The sequence below is a fragment of the Sporobolomyces koalae genome (genome assembly GCF_050403365.1).
Source record: "Sporobolomyces koalae JCM15063 DNA, S_koalae_JCM15063T_v1_ctg14, whole genome shotgun sequence".
Classification (NCBI taxonomy): Eukaryota; Fungi; Basidiomycota; class Microbotryomycetes; order Sporidiobolales; family Sporidiobolaceae; genus Sporobolomyces; species Sporobolomyces koalae.
The window spans coordinates 26,397-46,457 of NW_027481757.1; the positions used below are offsets into that span (position 1 = coordinate 26,397).

A 20,061-nucleotide genomic window follows, 5' to 3' on the forward strand; every position below is an offset into this window, starting at 1 on the left:
GTTTTCTATTGATCTTCGTTGAGAGCGTTCAAGATGGATTGTTCAACCGATCTCAACATGTCGGGTTTCGAATTCAGGCTCGACATGAAATACACGACGTTGCCCAATGGTCGTGCATGGATCCCTTCAAACTGATCCGAACGTGATTGTCGCAGTTTGCGCAGGAACGATTCAGCTGCGGTTGAAGTGTACCCTTGACTTTCGGTTTCGAGGTGCAAGATCATGACGGTTCCAAGAGCGAGGGATCCCGCAATTCGAGCGTGGGACGAAATGGAATGGACAAACTCGTGAGACCACAATGACCAGATCGATTCTTCGTCTTTCGGAGGAGGCGAGGTCACGGCTCGTTCGTCGGTTCGGTTTGTTGAAGGAGACCATTCACGTTTAGATTCGGTCCATACGGGTAGGTGTTGATCCATTCGTTCGAGGATCTCGAGCGTCTTGTTTGCGACTCCACATCCAACCGCGTGCGCCGTGTACGAATGTCCATGCAAAAGTGCATCGACCTTGTTGTCGCCCCAAAAGGATTGAAAGATTGCATCGGAAGCGAGCGTGACGGACATGGGGACCAAACCCCCAGTCAAGATCTTCGCATAACACGCAATGTCGGGTTTCGTGTTGGAACCGAGGAACGAAGAAGCGGATTGTTTTCCGAGTCGGTACAGCCCCGTGAACACTTCGTCAAAGATGACAGGTAGTCCTTGCCAAGTTGGAGTTCGAGTCGAGTTGACGTCGACATTGTCGCCGTGGTTCGTCGATGGGAAGAGAGTGCGGTTTGTCCTGACGACGTCGATCAAGATGCGTTGGTACAGTGGATCGACAACGATCATGCCTCCTGCTCCCATGATGACCGGCTCCAAGATCAAAGTGCCAAATTGGATCGAGTCGTCTCGTTCGAGTCGGTCTTGCAATTCCCATTCGATCTGATCCCGGTACAGTTGCGCCAACTCGTCTCGAGCTTCGATTCGTGCGTCGACATCGTACACGTCTTGCAGATTCGAGTACGTTTTCAATTCTCGACCTTGCGAACCTCGGACGACGACTTGACCTCGTTCGATTCGGATCGAAGGTGATTCGAGCCAGTGTCCTCGACCTTGGTACCACTCGACTCGTTCACTGTACACTCCTCCCTCACACGCATCCATCGCTCCGATCGTGTCTCCATGGTAACTCCCCTTCAATCCGAGGACGGCCAATCGACGTCGTTGCTGCTTGTCTTCAATCTGTTCGCGATCGGCGAAACTGCGTAGTGCCATCTTGAGCGCTACTTCCATCCCCGTACTACCATTGTCGGAGAAGAACACCCGATCGGCCCATCCCTTGCCCACCGTTCGCAACAAGGTCGTCATGAGTGAGAGTGCAGGTTGGTTCGTCGCGGTCGGGAACATGACGTGTCCGTACCTGCCCGCAGCGTGAGCTGCAGCGAGGACGAGTTCTGGATGCGAGTGTCCGAGGCATTGGGTCCACCACGATGCGGAACCATCAAACACCGGGTTGATCAAGGACGTAGTTGAATCGGGGTTCGAGTTCAACACGCTGAACGTGTCCCCGTGAGCTGAATCGATCACCATGACGTCTTTGGCATCTTTGACCAGTCCATGTTGTACGAACGGCCACCATACTTGATCGAGCGTACGTTGTGCAGCTGTATCCAACTCGCCAATCCTCTGTTCGTGTTTGTGTTGCAACGTTTCAACCACAGTTTGTAACGGTCTCTGTTCGAGTTCGGAGTAGTACCGTTCGAGGTTCTCTGCGTCGACTTGACTCGAAGGGTCCAGAGCTGGAGGAGGATCAACGATCGCGACTGGAATCCCTCGTTCGAGTTGGAACCATTTGTGAAAGTACTCGTGATTCGCGTAGTACTGTTCTCGGAAGACGAGGACGGCATCGACATCGTACCCTCTCAGGAGCAACGATTCGTACGCCGAGATCGTCGTCGAGATCCCTCCAAGTTGGTGAGATGCGATCAACAGGACCGGAGGTCGCAATGGTCTGAATGCATCGAGTTGTGAGGTTCCACTGAGGGTAGGAGAGTGGACGCCTTGGAAGAACCAAAGGAAGAGCTTTGTCAGGTCACAAAGAAAACGTGCATTCGAAAGCCCGAGGTCATGAGAGATTCACCTCCGGCTGATTCAATGTACAAACTGCTTCGATGTCCAACCGTGTCACGGGCCAATTGACCAAAGTGGTTTCTAACGGCTTGTGCGAATTCGTGGTCGGTCGGGACGGTGAGAGTGTTGGAACCGGCGCGTTCGACGGCAAGGTGCGGTGAAACGGGTTCGTCGAAATGAAACAGACATTTCGTTGTCGCCTTCGGTGCAAATTTCTGCAAATGCCTGTACTCGGTTCACGAGAGAGAGCATGAAACCGAGGCAAGTGGGGAAGGAGAAAGAGTTCAGCATAGTTTCTCGTCAAGGAAATAACAGGGAAAGACAAGGAGGCTGACAGTTCATCGTCGCCATCTCCAGATCCAGTTCCGACTGGTTTGAGGTACGCGACGCGTTCTCCGAGGGCGAGAGACGCGCGAACCAACCCGGTTGAGAAGATGCTCTTGCCGACCGAAGTCGAAGGCGCGACGACCAAGTGCGTTCGGAGATGTCTCGCGAGCATCGTACAGTCGGCTAATCTGGAGGTAGCAGCTGTCGTCTCGAGGTGATGGGCGAATGCTTCCGAATCGACAGTAATCGGTTCCCCCAAAAACAGGATTCGGCTCGCGCGTCGTGAGGTCGAGAGCCTCAATGGAAACCGCCAAAGAGACTAGCTCGAGTCAAGAGTGCCGCCCGCGCGAGATACGGAAAAAAGAGACCCAAGTCCGTGTTTTGGATGAAGCCAAGTTTCGGCATTCAATTTCGCTCGGACAACTACGTTTTTTGTCTCAGAACAACTTCAACTCGATCCTGGGTTGTTCGTCCTTCGTACCATCGTTGAATCCTTTCCCACCACCAACTCGGTTCGATCCCGCAGGTTGCACTACCGTCGCTCGAATGCTGTCCTCCAACACTTTCCGTTCATGTTCCCCAAGTCCTCCAGTCGCTTCTCGGAAGTTTGCAGAATGCATCGACGCGAGTCTGAGCAAGTGTGAGAGCGCCAACGAGTGCAACGGTCGATTCGTCGTATGGGTCGTCTGTGATGGCGGTACGAGCAAGACGCTCAAGGTTGGCAGCAGAATCGACATCGCTTGCGTGCCTGTGAGAACGAGTCAATGCTATGTCGACGAACGTGAAAGCGACCCATGCGATGAGGAGACTCACGTCGTTCGAGTGGCACCGTGATCAACACTGCGACAAACGCTTTGACCACTTCTTCCAACAGTCGGTACTGTGGATCCTGCACCGTCATTCCCGACGACGACTCGTTCGAGTTGTTCTCGGCGACAGTCGCAACCAGCTCAATCACGCCTGGCAACAGTTGGCCCGTACTGAATTCGAGAATCTCGGAAGACGACGAAGTACCCGATCCTTGAGAGGATCTCGCGGCAGCGACCAGGATTGTTACAAGACAGTGTACCGCAGTAGTCGAGACCTACTCGCACCGATGATCGAATCCAAGCGATCAGTATCGAGAACCTGCCGAAGCGGAGAGGAGCAGACTAATGCGAGAAACTCGCCTCGGAAGGATCCTCTCGAGGTTCAAACGACGCGAGTGCGAGATCGTTGATCCTCCAACAGAGGTGCTCGACAACCTCTCGCCCGATTCGGATCGAATTGGGCACTCCCGTCGTCAGGATCAACACGGCCGCCAGCAGGTTGTTCTTGGTCTTGCGAATCGCCGACGGCGATTTTCTGCCTCTGATCATTCGACTCGACAATACTCTTGAGCACGTCATTGCGCACATGACGAGAGAAAGGAGAGTCGAACCTTGTTTCGTCGACATGCATCAAACACGCGCTCATCATGCCGTTCAGCACTTTGCCTAGCGTCTCTTCCGCGCGCGAGTTTTCGTCCACTCCTTCGAGGGATCGATCGCAGAGCAATTTGAGGATCGGGAGACAGGGCGCGACGAGGTCGAGCTCGAGTTTCTCGTCCTTCAATAGAACTGTGTGTTACGTTTGTGACTCGTGCACATTAGCGCCAGTCATTCACTCGTTCGGTCAAAAAGCAGGAAGACGGACGTGAGAAGAAGTGGAAAGCGATCGCGTAGAGCTGTTCCCGCCTGGGATCGGATCCGAGTGCATCGGCAATTTCCATGAACAGCCCAAAGATCTGCCGCGTGCACAGAACGTGTTGTTCGATCGAGTTGACAGTCGCTGCTCCGCTCCTCCTGCAGGGTCAGCAATTTTTCCTCGTGACCGAACAGCGAAGACAGCGCCGAGAGAATGCTCACGTTTGACCAAAGGCGAAGTTGTCGTGGCCGGGATCGATTCACGAAGAACAGCCGTAGCGACTCGCAAGCATTGTTCGAGGTTCTTTGCAGCGCTATCCCTGGGTTCGTTCGATTTCGTAAGCGACAGAAGGCAATGACCGAAGAACTTACAAGAACTCACCCGCTCTCTTCCTCGACAAAGACCCTTACGAGTCCCAGCATAATCTCGATAACTCGTGATTTGATCTGTAGTCCTTCTGTGAGCGCCAGCCTGAAACACAGGTTGCACACTTCATCAAACACGCCTTCTTTGTCGGTCCAAACACTCCTGCCCGCAACATCGGGTCTTGTTAGTCCGACAATCGCTTCGAGCGCGATACTCTGAACGTTCGCATGAGACGTCGATCCTGCCGGGGGTGACGAGCACAATGCTTCGAACGCAAGCCCGAACGTGACCCAGAAGAACAGAGCTGGCTCGCATCTGTGCCGAGAAGGAAGCGGAATCGCATCGGACGAGGTGTCGTTACCGTCCATCGCACGGAGCATGTGCGGATCCGACGCCTTGAGCAGCGAAGCAACCGCGTGCAGCATCTGGGGCCACGCACGCTCGTAGAACTGCAGTGAAGACATGCCATCAGTTATGTAAATTGGTAATCGAAGGCTGAAGCGACTCAACGGGTAGCGTTGTCTCTCGAGAGAGGCCCGAGTACACTGACGAGTCGAAACTCGTTGCCGCCGTGTCGTTCGCGCCTCCTGCGCTGGCGTCATGATCGGTTTTCACCCTGGCGTACTCGCGCAGAGACGCGATCCAGAATGGACACAGCAAGGGCAAGTGCGGACGAATGACATCGGCGAGGTACGGTTGCCGAACGCTTGCCGACTGGAATTGAGCCCACGCGGCAGAGATTGACGTCTTGAGCATGACTGCCGCGGTCGAAGACAAGTCGCGCACATCTCCGAGCGAACTCATCTCCGAGTCTGTTGAAACATAAGATCTCGATCAGCAGCGAGTCGAGGAAAGACAGATTTTTCCCGAGACCTTCTGACCTTTGCAACTCTCGAGAGCATTTGTCAAGAGTTTCAGGATTCGACCCATCTTGGCTGTCTCCTTGACGACTCCGGAACCGACAAAGACGGCGCAGACTTGAATCGCTGATGCGAGCACTTCAGGGTACGAGTCGGCTGCGAAAGCCGGAGTGAGCGCGGCTGCGATCGGGGCTTGAAACTGGTCGAGCAGGAGTGCTTCTTCAAAGTCGATATCTTGCGATTGACCGAAATTCTATTCGAGCCAAAGTAAATCAATCGGTCGGTGAAATCTGGAGATCCTCGTAGGACTAGGACGCAGACTGACCTCGATGACATCTTTCAAGACCACCAACCCTTCGAGCCTGATCTCCATGACCTGAGCAGTCGAAGCCGTGAATGCCATCTTGATCAAGTCGCTCACTCGCGTGAGGAGCAAGCCTTTTCGGCTCGCGCGAACCTGTCTCGCCCGTGCGATATCGAAGTGTTCCCGTCGGCCACTCTTGACGACCGTCACAAATACCTCGTGTAAGCACTCGAGCGCGAACAACTGAGTTCGCCACCTTGAGCTTGATGCTCCAGAGCCTGATCGAGCTCCATCTCGACCTTCGTTCTCGCCGAGTCCCAACCCTTGAGATTCTTCATCCGCGAGTCCCGAGACGGTGTTTGTTGCATTCGACGCAGCGTTGATTGCAACTGTCTGCGTTCCAGCAGATCTCGACATGATGCGTTGGCAGAGATCGATCCAGCCTGAAGGATTAGAATCGGCGGTCTGTCGTAGCCACGATATGATGGCGTCCCGGACTCCCTCGATACTGGGATCATCGTCGAGCAACGCAAACAATTCGCTCACGAGTCCGTCCCCTCCAAGTTTCGACATGAGCTGGGCGTCCCTTTGAACGAGTTGGTATACACTGTTGACCGCAGCGAGTTTGAGCGGTTGTTGATTCGACCGCAGCTGGGAACGCAGGCTCTTGACGAGGCTCGCGAGGTCGAGGGTTGTCGGGGCGAAAATGAGGAAGTGCTGAGTTGCTTTGATCGCTTCGACCGAGATACCTTGGTCATTCGTGCCGCTTTCGAGCGTCAATTCCTTCAACAAGATCAAGACGAGCTCTCGCACTCGCTCGGATTCCTTCAGTTCTGGGCCGAGGACTCCGATGAGCGCATCGAGCACACGACAGATTGCTTGGTAGGCTGGCAAGTCGGCGCGCAAGTTGACCGAGCCGGGCGTACCTCCTTCCGGTTCGTGCGTGTCTTGCATGTATAGTTTCGACAGCATCGCGAGGGTGACATTCGTGAACGGGGCGTATGCGAGTGATGCCGCATCGATCACGTGCGAGAGCGATTGCAACGCAGTGAAATGCACGAGAGGGTGAGGATCTGCCGAGAGAGACAAGAGCACGTCGACGATTGTTTTGAGGACTGGTCCTGCTGCGAGAGAGCCGACGTTCGAGTAGATCTCTTTGAACGCAAGTGCGCATCCAGCTCGATTGTCTGGGTCTGTATTGCTAACGACCTGCTGCACGCAGAACTGAATCTGCGCCGCCATGAATGTGGTTCCTCCTCCTGATGCCGACAATCGTCCGAGTGACTCGGCTGCAATTTGTCGCAATGACCTATCAGAATGGAACAAGCATTCTTTGATGAGATCCCTCATGGTCATTGCGACTTGAGGATGCGTCTCGATTCTCGAGTACTGTTGCTGACGGAGCGTCGCGACGACGGCAGTGATCGAATTAGCCAAGATGGCGAATTTACGACCGGGATTCTTGTCGAGCTTTGGCGAACGGATATGGTTCACGAGGATCTGGAGAAGGGCGTTTTGGTTCGCCGTTTCTTGCGATGCGCAATACGTCCCGAACAACTCGATCGCAGCATCGACGAGGCCAACCGCAGGGCTTGGCGCATGCGGCAGCCGATCGGATCTCGTCGACGACAGTACGAGCACATCGTGTTCGGCAGTCTCGAGAATGACCGCCCTGTTGAGCGCTTCAATGTCCGCTTCGGCTTTGTCCCGATTCAGCTTGGCGACCTTGCCGTTCTTGGCCGATGTTGACGCCGTTGATCCAGACTGCAATGCCGTGCCTACTCCGCCAGCTGATATGGCATTTCCCGATCCCACCGAGCACAGCTCGTCGTCTCTCCCGTCTCCTCGGATCAAGCTCGTGATTCCATACCCGAGCCCGTCCGTCTCGTCCCAAATCTCTTTGAAGTTGTGGCTGGTAGCTTGTGCCTGGAGCGAGTTCGATTCTCCAAAGTAGTGATCCGGATCCGCAAAGATTGTGACGGCTTGTTGCAACAGTTGCACCTGGAACGGTTGGGTCGAGCTCGGAGACGCACCGAACGCGTTGAAACACTGGAACAACCGTTTCCGGAACATGATCTCGCGATCAATCAACTGGACCCTCGAGCTCGAGATTGCCGGAAGTCGATGTTGCTGCAGCTGTTGCTGCTGAGTGTGGTTTTCGTTCGAGGCGGAAGCGAGCAGGGAAGAAGTAGGATGACAAGCTGAGAACGAGTTGACAAATCCGAGTCCGTTTGTGAGGAGCAAGACGATTCGTTTCGAGATGTCGTCCGTCACGAGCGAGGCATTGTGTCGAACAAAGCTGAGGATCGCTCCCAAAGTCGCTTCCCGAATATGCAGGAGGAACGCCCATTCGTTGTCGCCTCGTACCGTAGCTTGACTCGTTTCCTTCGAGGTCTGTTTTGGGAGGGCGTTCCTCCACAGGAGGAGCAGCTGGGGAAGGTGCAACCGGACAAAGTTGGGTCCGAGACTCATGAGACTCTGTACCAAGTTCCAGCTAATACGAATCTCGATGGCCGAGATGTGTAGCTCGTGGTTCGACGATTGTTTCAGGAGCTGAATCGACAGCGACATGATGCGTTGAGGTAGATCGAACGAGACGTAGAGAGGTTTGTGCGCGATGAGATTGATCAGAGCTGCTAGTGCATGCGAGTATCCAACCACACGACGATACACTGCGGGTGCGGCAGTCGAAGTCGTGGTTGGAGTTGATGGTACAGAGGAGAGGATGGTGAGATCCTTGTTGAGCAAGTCGACCAGGTGTGTGATCGTTGGCGATAAGCGAGTCGGTGCCTTGTCGCACAATGTTCGGAGTGCCCAGCTTGCGCTAATTTGAACACTGTGGCTCGGGTGCGCAACGATCCGGATCAACGAGTCGTACAGCGCTTCTTGCACGGTGACGGGCGCACATCCGAGACTCGACAGGATCGAACTCGTCTCGTCGAGCGCAATCAGCAGTTGTTGTTTCGTGGTACCTCCTCCTCCAGAGTTTGCCCCGTTGGCCGTAGAAGCGGACGTCGTGAGCAAGGAGGGCCATTTCTTGAGGTACGAATCGGCGAGTTCCCTCAGGGCTTGGATTTGAGCCGCCTCGCTCAAAAGCTTGCGACTGACCACGTCGCTCAACAGGATGTGGCACACTTTCCTGCTCCTGATGGCGTCTTGGCGGTTCTTGAGAGGCTCGCTCAACATGGAGGTCGAGGCAGACGAGGATCCCGACAGTGACGATGGCGTCGCCGAAGAAGGCGACCAACCGACCCACCCAAATCCACTCGCTTGCCCACAGCCAATTTGATCGATGACGTGTCTCAACATATCCGAATAGTGCGTCTCGATCCACTCGACCTGATCGAGGCGACTGAGCGACTTGAACAAGGTGGCGTAAATGTCGACGATCGAGTTTCTCAATTTGTTCGAACTCGTGTGGCGATTGTACGGTCCCGATAATTGAACCAACATCTCGATCGGACTCAAGAGCGTTCTCTTGTTTCCTGTCGAATCCGTCCCTTCGACAGCTGAAGCTCCAACTCCGATTGTCGGGTATCCGTCGTCATCATCGTCGTCGTTGTTCTTCTTCTTGCTCGAGATGGTAGGGACCGGAGGAGGGAGGGGCGCCGATCCTGGAACCTGAGTCGAGCTGAGGATCCCGGCGATCATTCTCGACAAGGCCCTCCTCGTGTTGAAGTCGGCAAGTTCGATAGCTTTGAAAGCCGGTCCAAAGACGTACTCGATGTCGACCAAGCTCGTGAACGTACTTGGTGCTTCTGATAATGCAAGCAGGCACTATTGAGGCACCGACAAAAACGTGGCTCAATTATCTTGCTCAATACGATATAGGTTGAAAAGACTCACATCAGCTGAACCCCGAACGATCGCGCCTGACTTTTCGCTCAGTCCGTTTCGGAGCGACTTGATCGTGTCTTTCACGAGCTGATCCGACATGGATTTCGCAACCACTTGCAATACCTTGTTGAGGCATTCGAGCGCGGCATACCTCAGCATGATCGGCTACATTCCCGATAAGTCAGAACTTGAATCCTTGAAGGGGAAAAAGAAAGACAGAAATTATTTCGATACTGACATAGGAAGAGGTTTTGTAAATCCTGGTCAGAACCGACATGATCTCGATATACAAGCTCATGATCTGAATTCAAGACAGTTACACTGGTATCAGCCTCGTTCAGGTGTATGTACTGCAGCAAGGAGACTAACCTGGGTGCCGAACTGGTTGTACACGATTCCCAGAGATTCCAAGCACGCGACCCTCGACTCTTTCTCCCTCTCGGTGACCGCAACTGAAGCAGCTGATTTCGACGAGTCGCCTCCAGAAGGCGCAGCGGTGACATTCTCTCCGAGCGCTCCTCTGAGGAGAGTCTGGGTCAAGTCAAACAGGGATTTTGAAGTGTCGCCTTTTGTCAGGATCTTGACAAATATCCGACTGATCAGGTGTCGAATTGGCCGGCCAGGTTTGATGGATGATGCCGGTGAGGAAGCAGACGAGGAGGAAGCTGAGAGGGAAGCAGCTGGTGCAGGCGGGAGAATGAGAGACAGGAGAGACGTCACAAGTCGCGGTTGATGTTGCACGACAGTGTCCTATCAAATCGAACGAATCAGCTCATGGTTCCTGCTGGGAGAGAAGAAGAGAGTCGGGAGCGTCATGGAATCGACGACCCCCACTTGTGCGAACGGTCGACTGACAGGATCGAGTTTGTCAAGAGCGAGTTCGCACCGGCTGAGCCAGTTCAACAGGTACAGGTCACCCTTGTCGGGCTGGGTCGCTGTCACTTGGTCCGACTTGGTGCGATCGAACTGCAGCTGCTCGATCCACTGCTCTCGCTCTTCCGGCTGAGGCGGCATAGTGGTCATGGCGTATAGCTTGTCCCTCTCTGATGCAAGAGTTCGAGAGAGGGGCAAGGTGGTGTCGTGAAAGAGAGCGGAGTCGGCACAGCTCGTCACGTGGAGTGACACCTCCCACACGATCTCGACAATTGTTTGATCTTCGCCGCCACGTACATACACAGTCGTATCGCTTAAGTCACGCTCACATCGATCAGCAAAGTACTGATAAAAGCCTGCGCCGCGGACATACTACAAAGACAACCCTTCCTCGGGGTCGTTCCTCTTGACGAGCTTGGCACAGTGGGTATGAGATAGATGACAACTCGCACGGTAGGAACAGTAAAAGGGTGCGACAAGCAGGGTATCCAAGTGGTAGAGCTAAAGAATCTGTACTCTCTTAACCGAACAAGAGTTCGTACACGATCACGGCAATGTTGATCGGGATCAGCGGAACTGTATAGTAGACGTGTCTCGTCAACGCAGATTCGGGCAGAAAGCAGAAAGCGGTACTTGGGAGAGAGGACCTACTCCTCATGAGGGTCCTGACGGCATCAACCAACTGCACCGCTCTCACTTTGACTCCGACTTCACCGTTCCCTTGTCCCCCAACCCCCATTTGACCTAACGGCATGCCATACGCGTCGACTGCCTGGTTCGAGGCTTGTTGTGCTTGTTGTTGAAAGTGTGATGTCGTGAGGCCTAGTGGAGCGAGGAATCGGTCCTTCGATAGCACCGCGATCGAGTTGATCACCAACAGTGCAAAGTATGCCACCGATCCAAAGCCGAACAGGATTCCCATCAGACTTGCTTCGTGAGGGTTCTGACGTTGACTTGATCTTCTTCAAGCGTTTCTCCTTGCGGTTTAGGGCGCTCGATTGGTTTCGCGAAAGATTCGGGTCGATCTCTTGTCTCTTCCCTGAGATAGCTACCGCGATAGAGTTTGGGTCGATGGAAAGTGTTGACAAGACGTGTTCGGCGCCGCATTAACTTTCGATCTCTAGCGCACGTGACCAGTTTTCTCTCTATCTCGGATTCAGGCCCTGTAGAGTGATGATTTCCCACGAGTACGCAATTAATGTCATATACAGCATTGAAGCGAAGTATGCCTGCTCAATTATCTGCGTCATCCTGCCGAGTCTTGTTCTTCTTCTCAAAGACCCACGCGATCTGACCTCCTTTCACCTCGAGTCTCTCCCCCTTGGCAACCCGTTCCTTGTCCTCCTCGTCCATCTCGTTCCATCCGTACCCTTCCACGACCCTCTCGTTCGCATCGACCTTTTCGTACAATCCCTCAATCACGCGCTTCAACAACTCGTCCTGCACTTTTTCGACCGCGCTGACTTGACTGCAATCGTAGTGTGCCCACGTTTTGAGGATCGACAAGTTCCTTCGCGTCCGTTTACGAGCCTAAAGAGCGCAATGTCCAACTTTCAGCTTTTCTCTTCTTGCCTACTTCTGAATTGCTACCGGACATACCTTCTTGTCGATTCGTTCGGGACGAGAACCTAGTTGAGAAGCAGGCACGAACGCTGCAGGCTCGTCATCGTCATCGTCGTCGTTGTCATCTTCGTCATCGTCGGTGTCTTGACTCTGGGTGGGATCCTGACTCTGCTGCGACAGCGGCTTGTGACACGAACATTCGATCAGATCATGCGTCTGACATCCTGTGTCTTCGTGGAGTCTGAAGATGTTCTTCAACTGTAGGTGAATCACAAGAACTCTGTTTGAGTGCCTTTTCTCTCGCCTGCAGGAGTATGTGGAGCCAGACTCACATCGTCAATGGTAAAGGCGTCTCCTCCGCCTCTCTTCTTGCCTTCTACCCCTGACGCATGAGAATCGTCATGATGACCTTGCCCGTCGTGATCATCGTTCATGACGCTTCCGCTCAATGCCATCTTGGTGATCTGCCGCTGGTACATCTTCTCGTCGATCGTTCCCGCCGTCAAGAACCGGTAGATCACGCAGGGCCTTGTTTGTCCTTCTCGGTGGATCCTGTTTTTTTCGACGCGAATCGGTCAGTTAAGGAGAGTGAGTCTCTGATTAAGCGAGAGGAAACGAACCGAGCCATCGCTTGAAGGTCCGTTGAAGGGTTCCAGTCACTGTCGATCAGGACCAGTCGAGAAGCACCGATGACTGCGTACAGAGTTTGATCAGCTTGGCTTCAAGGCGAGTAAGGAGAGGCAACTTACTATTCAATCCAGTTCCACCGCTCTTGCTCGACAGCAGGAAGATGACTTTCAGGAGAACGAATCAGGACTGCCTTTTTTTCCCGAGAGATCGTGGGGCAATCTATTGAAAACTCACATTGAGATTGCTTGTTTCCCCGATTGAAGGCATTGACCATCGGGATCCGTTCCTCCTGAGGAGTTTTCCTGTTACGATTCGCGTTCACCGACTATCATTAGCTCTTCTTCTCGCACCTGACCCTCAATCTAGACATCTAGACGAATGCGGAAGCTGACGTACCCGTCGAGTCGGCAGAATGGGTATTTCGAGCGTTTGCAGTACTTCTCGATGATATCAAGTGTGGAAGTAAAGTTGGAAACGACAACGATCTTCTCGTCCGTTCGGGTCCTCAAATCCCGCAACATCAAAGCGAGAGCAGAGAGTTTGGCTGTAACGGGAAAGCGGATATACGTATTAGTTAACGACAGCAAGACCGAGGGGAAGAGAGGTGGAGTGATTACCGGAAAGCGAGAGACTGCAAGGGTCGACATCGGTCGGGAACAACCTCGTCAGATCCCCTTCCGAGAAGATCGAGTTTTCCTGGCCCTTGCTGTCCTTCTAATGATTTCGTGGGACAAAACTTGGATTCATAAGGAGCTGCACGAAAACGATCGAGCGAATCGAAGAACTGACCGAATCAGCTTGCTGCATCAAGAGACCCGGAGTGTTGGCACATTTGCGCAACATCATGAGCAGGCTCAACTGTCCTGATCGCTCGCTGCCGCTCAAAAGACTCCGTACTGCCGAAGATGACAGGACCTGTTGGTAGATCTCGACTTCTTTTCGAGTCGGCACGACAAACACAGTATACTCGTCTGATATTTCTTCCGACATCAGTATCGATTACGATGACGGGTGTTAGGGCAGAATAGCAAGTGGGAGCTCACGTTTTGGAGGAAGGTGGCGTTGCAGAATGTCGCTCGTGCGCCTCAGGAAGAACTTGCGCTGGATGTCTGCGAGCGATTCGGCCGCTTCTTTGCCAGCCCTTTTCTCTTCCTTCGTTGCGAGCGGGTTGCGAGCTTTCACGATTGGTTGTTCATAATCTGCGAGATACTCCATATTGGTCAAGACTTGCGGCTGAGAGGAGAAAGAGGAATGCTTCATACTCTTCTTGAAATAGTTTGCGTCCTGTATGAGGCCAGGGTTGACGAAATCTGCGAGGCACGTCACAACATTCAGTTTGGTTTGCGTTTGCAAGCGGGACTGGCGAGCGCACTCATCATGGCAAAGAATTCGCCAAGGTTGTTCTGAATCGGAGTTCCCGAGAGAATCACTCGGCGTTGACAAGACAAGCTCGCAACGGCTTGTGCAGTTTTGGTGCCCGCGGATTTTAGTCGATGACCTGGTCAATGCACGCGACTCAGTCAGTCTCGCGAGAGGAGAACTTGCGCGGAAGCAAAATCTCCTGACCTTCATCACAAATGATCAGTCCGATCGGCGGTTGTGCATATTTGACGTCCTCAATCGCTGAAGTAAGCTGCTCGGGCCGGAACGATTATATTGAGCCCTCCATTCGGTGCTGAAAGTCGTGGAAATCAAGACTGACCTTTTCGTATCCGAGGATCAAAACTTGATAGTTTCGCGCGTTTGCAAAAGTCTTCACACTGTTCGGGTGATCCGCGACCATGACCTTTATCGCGTCTTTGCCCAACCATTTCTTGAACTCGGCCGCCCAGTTCTGCAATAGGCTCCACAACGAATCATCAGCAAAAACTATTCTAGATGTGAAAAACGAGAAACGAAGGACTTTGGTGAGAGTGACCGGACAGACGATCATGGCGCGATCTATGACTCCTCGGCGGGTAGCACCCGGCGCCACATACGGATTCTGTTCTATTGCGCGAGTCAAGGTGGGCATCTGTTAGCAGTGATCGACTGCACAGTTGCAAGCGCAACGGAGTCAAACCATACTGAGCAAAGTCCAGATGAGCGCAATCGATTGGATAGTCTTGCCGAGGCCCATCTCGTCTGCGAGAATGCAACCAAGACCGGCAGTCCTCATGCCGATCGCGCACTGAACATTGAGCGTGACACCAATTGGTCAGTAGGTCCTTGTAGTTTACCGGCACCTGGCGAGGCGGGCTCACCTCGTACATGAATCGGACGCCCCTGAATCAGAGCAAGTGAAAGTCAAGCTCAGTTTCCAATGAGAGGATCGAAAGGCACGCACTCTCGCTGATGTGGCCTCAGTGAATCCCCGATGGCTGGATCAATGACTACGTCTACCATGGCGTGTTTCCTGTGTCGAATTGCCCATCAGCGACTGGGGCCCTGATCGAGGGTCGGTACACTCACTTCTTGTTGTACTCGCGCTGGTGCTCGTCGTCTGGGCGTCGCATGACGATCGCTCCTTCGCGATTTGGATCAAAAAGAGGAACGTCTACTCGTCTTGCTGGGCTGTTGTTATTGTAGAACGAAATCGATCCGATTCCTGCCGGTTTCGCGACGACACCGGGAATGGCGAATCCGTTCGATAGCGAACGGTGACCGGACGAAGATGGTCGCGTTGGAACCAAGCTCGACAAGCGAGAGGACGAAGACATTTTTGAACTGGACGGTACTTGAGCTTTGTTCGGCGGTGAAGCGTTGTCGTTCTGCCCGGCATAAGCGTTTCGATCCGTGGAGGAGCCAATCTACAGCCAAGAGCGACATCTTCAGTTCGAGATGGGTCGAATAAAAGACGTTGGAAACTAACCTCGACATCTTTATTGCCGACTTTGAGCACGGCGTCCTCTTCAATTTTGACGCTCTTTGCAAGGACGGCGCTCCCGATCCTGAAAATTGCTCGCAGAGGATGAGCAAAGTTCACGTAGTAGGGGCATACCAAAAGCGCACTGTTTGCCAGACTCGACGTCTTTCAAAGTCAACCTGCCGCTTTCATCGACTTTGAGAATACCGTCTGCATCCCAAGTCGCGTTCTTCTTGGTCGTTTGCTTCCTCCTGACCATTCGATATATTAGTGGGCAGAATGAAGAGCAAGCAGAACATCTCGTTCGACATACCATTGGCACTGCGAGAAAACAGTATGAATGGTATCAGCATTCTTACAGAGAGAGAAGAAGGCAAGAGAAGACTCACAGTGTAGTATCGCGTCGTGCTTCTTGCCGAGCTCTCGCTTGCTTTCTCCTTACCCTTCGCGCGAGCTTTCAAGCGACTTCCTTCGCTTTCGCTGTCACTTCCACCTCGTACCGATGACAGATCATGATCAAACAAACCGTCTTCATTGAGGTCGTCCCCGTCGCGCCAATCCATGCCGTCATCCGATTCGACGGCCTGATCACCGAACACGTCTTCCGATCCCTCCTGTCGAATGAAAAGATCTGGAGTTTCGAGCGTGACTGAGCTTGGAGATGACATCCGTTGCTTCTTCCTGGGCTTCTTCTTGATTTCGTCTCGGTCCGGGTCAAAAAATGTCGAAGGATCCGGAAGGCTTTCATCTTCGCATTGTTGATCTTGATCCTGACGCCCGTTGCCGCGGATCGATCGCGAAAGCGCGAGGTCGGCTGCCGAGATGCGAGGTTTGCGGGCCGAAACCTCGACTTTCCGTTTCTTCGGCGGGGTCGGTTCATCAGAGTCCGATCGTGCTGGTTGACTGTACGAGTTTTCTGCCTCTTCCTCTTGTCCGGGCTGCACTTTACTGATGCGAGTCTGTTTCGCCTTGTTCAGACTTCCGGGGCTCTCGTGCTCCTGTGATGCCTGTCTGAGCCTCAGCGCCTCCCTTTCCCTCGCCTCGAGCTCCTCTCGATCCTTCTTGGCGCTATCGAGCGAGCTCTTCGAGTGTGCAGCTGCTCCGTACTCGAGTGCTGGAGAACCGCGTCTGATTGGAGTCGGGAACTTGAACGGCTTTTGCATCGGTTTCTTCGTACCAAACCATGTCTTTGCTGGACGGTCAGTCCCTTGATTATTTTCCTCGTCCAGTTCTTCGTCGTTCAGGTTCTCTCGATCGGTGCTGGGTATGTCGAATGCAGATGGACTGTCGGCCCGAAATACGTCGTTCGTCGGTTTCGACAAGGCAGAGCGAGGTCGAGCGAGCGACGGCGTCTGATTAGATCGCGCAGCCTTCGTCCCCGAGTCGACGTATGCCGGAGTGGTCGAACGGAATCGAGACGGTTCGGCCTTAGGAGTTGTGCGGGTCTGATCGGTGCGGGAGAAGAACCCTGCTCGAGCAACCGGCGGTGGAGCAGGGGTTCCTGTAGAGGATCCGACTCCTTTGACTCGCTGCCACAATTCTACCTCTGTGATGCTGTAGTCAATCTACAGGTGGAGGGGGTTGGAGGCAGAAGGGCAACGATCAGCAAGAGCGGTCGCGGTAACCTTTCGGAAGATGACTCAACTCGAACCTCTCGACCCGCCATCGCAAGTTCTTGACCTTCGACGAATGCTTTGGGAAAGTTTTTCTGCGCAATCCTGTAAGTGCGGGAAAACGTCAGTGTGTGGTAAGCTGAGCTCGTGCAAAAGATCGGGACGCGGTCCCTACTTGTTGCCGTCTTCGCCATACAGAGTCGCAGTGGGACCTTGCATCAGCAAGAACTATGAGAGACAAAGAGATCCAAGCGTCAGTCAATCAATTGGCGAGTGAGGGAGTCGGATTCTTCTTGAGCCGTGAAAAGGAGGAAGGGAACTTGCGCCATCACTGTATAGGTCGAGTCGTGATCAGTTTGGAAGCAATGTAAACATGCTGGTCTGGTCGATCTGTATCTTCAGGACGGAGGGACAGGACTCACTTTTCCCAACTCTTGTTCTTCCTCGCTTGCGGGTTCCGCCAGTTGATGGCCCATGCCAAGCTCTTGATGCCACCACGAGGTGTTTCTGACATCCTGCAGTACCTTCGGTCAAGAGACGTTGGACGCTTTGACGATGAAAGCGGCGGTGTAAACGAATGACGGCTGTGCCAAGGACTTCTCGCTTGTCCTTTGAACTGTAGAAAAGGGTCGTGTTCGGGAATCGGAGGGGCGAGAGCCGAGAGCCGCCGAGTCGTTGGGTGGTAGTCAGGAGATTGACAAGTAGATTCGGCCAATATCAACTTCGCGCTCGACGCGTCGAAACGCGTGCGCCCCGATCAGCGCCCGAGCTCCGCCCCAAGGTTGGCCCCTCCTCTGCCTTCGAACGTACAACCAGGATATCGTCTCCCGTCAATAGACTTGTCACAGCGAATCCTCGAAGGTCAAGCACGATCGGTCAACTCTGAGTCGAGGACTGTGCATAGCTCGCAAATTCGGGTCAAAGACCTGCAGATGTCACTTCCGATAGCATGCGCCGAATTCGCCATGAAGCTAGACACCGCGACGATAAATCACTAGCACGGGCATGATTACGATTATAGCCCGTCCTCCGTAAAGCTGAACCCGATGTCCCATCTGACCCGTGTTGGCAGGCCATCGAGTGGCTGCTTGCTCATAGCTCTTGATCTCTTTTGATCGCTACGTGTCCAGATCATTAGACTTTCTGATGAAGTTTCTCTGTGATGTATGCCGACACATCAGGGACGAGGACTGAAGTTATCGATCCACCGAGCAGATTCTCCAACGTCCAGGTGCGGAGGTTGACAATTAAAGAGGAAATCTAGATGATCGATTAGTCAAGAGGAAAACCCTACTTATGGGCGGAAAGAGTACCGCACTATCGAAATCGCAGCCCATCACTCGCAAAGTGAAAAGTCGCGGACCCTTTTACCCACTCTGGAGTACTTTCACCCACCACCTTTCGCATGCGATGTAGAGTGCGATGGCCATTCCTCGGTCTGCTGCTGATCACCCTTAACGCGTCCGCGGTCCAGAACAGCCATTCCTTCAAAGGCAAGTCGAGTCGACTCAAGAGGAACGCATCCACGATGGGCGAATGATACGTCATGTCGAACCACGTCTCGAGGATCACGAGAGATTGAGGTACCGCATGGAAGAATCGTCGCATCCGAGCTCCGTCCGCACGCATGAAGTCCGGATAGTCGTCTGCGCGGGCGAACATCATCTCGAACCGTTCAAGTCGAGGCAGATTTGGTAGTAGATCTGTCGCATGTTCGATCAGCTGTTCGGCGTATCGAGGGTAGCCGGGCTCGAACGAGCGCCTGCGTTCGTACCGCCCGGGACCGAACCGCAACGCGAGCGATGTGAGCGATTTGAAGGTTGCAAGCAGGTTGAACGTCGAGGGCGAAACCTCCAAGGCCGAGAGCGTGAGCGACGACAGTTTCGAGGGAGAAGCAAGTGTGACAAGCGAGACGAGGAAGGGTTCGCGCAGAATTGGACAAGGGTAGTGGTCCGCAGGGAACGTGTGGTCTGGGAATGGCGCATTGTCGATGTGGAGTATCTCGAGGTTCGGGAGCGATGCGGGAGGACAATCGACGAAAACATTGGCGAGGGTTCGGAACCGCAGATCGAGGGATTTGACCGGAGCGAGGGTCGGGATCAGCTTGGAGAGATCGATGTCGGGGACATCCAATTCCGGATACCGGTCGGATTCGTGGCTCCCATCGTCCAGATCTGAATACCGGTCGGAGTCATCGCTCCCATCATTCAAGTGAATGGATCGAGCGTAACGATCAGCGTGATCGATGAGGAGCTCGTAGGTATCATCTTCTAAGGAAGACTCGTCGTCAAGGACAATCTGCGCTTGTTGCAAATGTGGGAAATGGCTCGGTCGATCAAGGTACTTGACGAAGATCGCAAACGTGTCTTTTCTGTTGCTGAAAAGCTCGAGGCGGTGAAGGGATGAGAACGCCGGGCCCGACGCGAGGACCGCTGCACCAAAATTTTCGGCGTGATCTCTGGATCGGCCGTCTCCCATTTCTCGGGTATCGAGTTCGTATTCATCTTCGAGCTGCAGGCGATAGATGTAGCTTTTGAGGTGCGGGAACGCTTCGCAATGTTTGCGCCACGTCTTGTAACCATGTTTGATATACGTATCGACCTTGACCTCGTGCCATGCCATGAGGGTCCCGAGCTCCCTCCATTCTCGTGAAGCCAGAGCAAGGTTCCTGCCTTGAACCGGGCGGTACCCTTCAGCGGTGTCCTCGAGGAGGTAGTCGTAAATTTGGCGACGAATTTCGGGCGGCAAGCGTGCAAACGCCATCTTGTGGATCTACACAGGCTCACTAGTGGTCAGGGCTCATCGGCTCTGCTTGCACCAGGGTAGCTGCTCACCAGTCTGTTGGAAGTTGACGAGAGGCCGAGCGATTCTACGCACGACTGATCTGCCCTGACGAGAGGAGCTCTGCAATGGTCTTCACGATTACTGGCGTGATTTGCTCAAATCGTTGTTCGGTAGTGAGACGGTATGCGCAAGTCCGTTTGGAGGTGAGCTGCAGGATTAAGTACCGTAACTTATCAAGACCTTGATCTCTGACTTGCCCAACATCGACATCGATATTCGCCGA

The 20,061-nt window shown here is 53.6% G+C and overlaps 4 protein-coding genes across 4 annotated transcripts; all 4 read right to left on the reverse strand.

The window, feature by feature from the left end:
• Nucleotides 1-5: 5 nt before the first annotated feature.
• Nucleotides 6-2,610, reverse strand: JCM15063_000474 (uncharacterized protein; the record flags this gene model as incomplete). Its single annotated transcript, XM_076678392.1, has 3 exons — nt 6-2,041; nt 2,122-2,336; nt 2,447-2,610. 3 exons carry the CDS (start codon nt 2,608-2,610, stop codon nt 6-8), a joined length of 2,415 nt encoding a protein of 804 aa, XP_076534375.1.
• A 265-nt stretch (nt 2,611-2,875) lies between these two features.
• On the reverse strand, nt 2,876-10,493 carry LAA1 (AP-1 complex accessory protein LAA1; the record flags this gene model as incomplete). Its single annotated transcript, XM_076678393.1, has 14 exons — nt 2,876-3,186; nt 3,252-3,418; nt 3,591-3,788; nt 3,859-4,036; nt 4,113-4,247; nt 4,325-4,422; nt 4,485-4,918; nt 4,980-5,281; nt 5,351-5,582; nt 5,655-9,410; nt 9,480-9,635; nt 9,709-9,771; nt 9,840-10,220; nt 10,326-10,493. The coding sequence occupies 14 exons, from the start codon at nt 10,491-10,493 to the stop codon at nt 2,876-2,878; spliced, it is 6,579 nt and encodes a 2,192-aa protein (XP_076534376.1).
• Nucleotides 10,494-10,863: 370 nt separating this feature from the next.
• On the reverse strand, nt 10,864-11,265 carry YOS1 (Yos1p; the record flags this gene model as incomplete). Its single annotated transcript, XM_076678394.1, has 2 exons — nt 10,864-10,919; nt 10,995-11,265. The coding sequence occupies 2 exons, from the start codon at nt 11,263-11,265 to the stop codon at nt 10,864-10,866; spliced, it is 327 nt and encodes a 108-aa protein (XP_076534377.1).
• Nucleotides 11,266-11,576: 311 nt separating this feature from the next.
• JCM15063_000477 (uncharacterized protein) lies at nt 11,577-19,757 on the reverse strand (the record flags this gene model as incomplete). The annotated part of the gene is made up of 26 exons (XM_076678395.1): nt 11,577-11,873; nt 11,943-12,164; nt 12,239-12,458; nt 12,527-12,599; nt 12,656-12,700; nt 12,771-12,838; nt 12,933-13,080; nt 13,154-13,250; nt 13,326-13,507; nt 13,580-13,735; nt 13,799-13,846; nt 13,909-14,034; nt 14,103-14,169; nt 14,239-14,370; nt 14,440-14,525; nt 14,604-14,706; nt 14,780-14,801; nt 14,863-14,931; nt 14,988-15,325; nt 15,388-15,466; nt 15,528-15,632; nt 15,695-15,702; nt 15,771-16,946; nt 17,033-17,099; nt 17,170-17,222; nt 18,447-19,757. The coding sequence occupies 26 exons, from the start codon at nt 19,755-19,757 to the stop codon at nt 11,577-11,579; spliced, it is 5,298 nt and encodes a 1,765-aa protein (XP_076534378.1).
• Between the last annotated feature and the right edge of the window lie 304 nt (nt 19,758-20,061).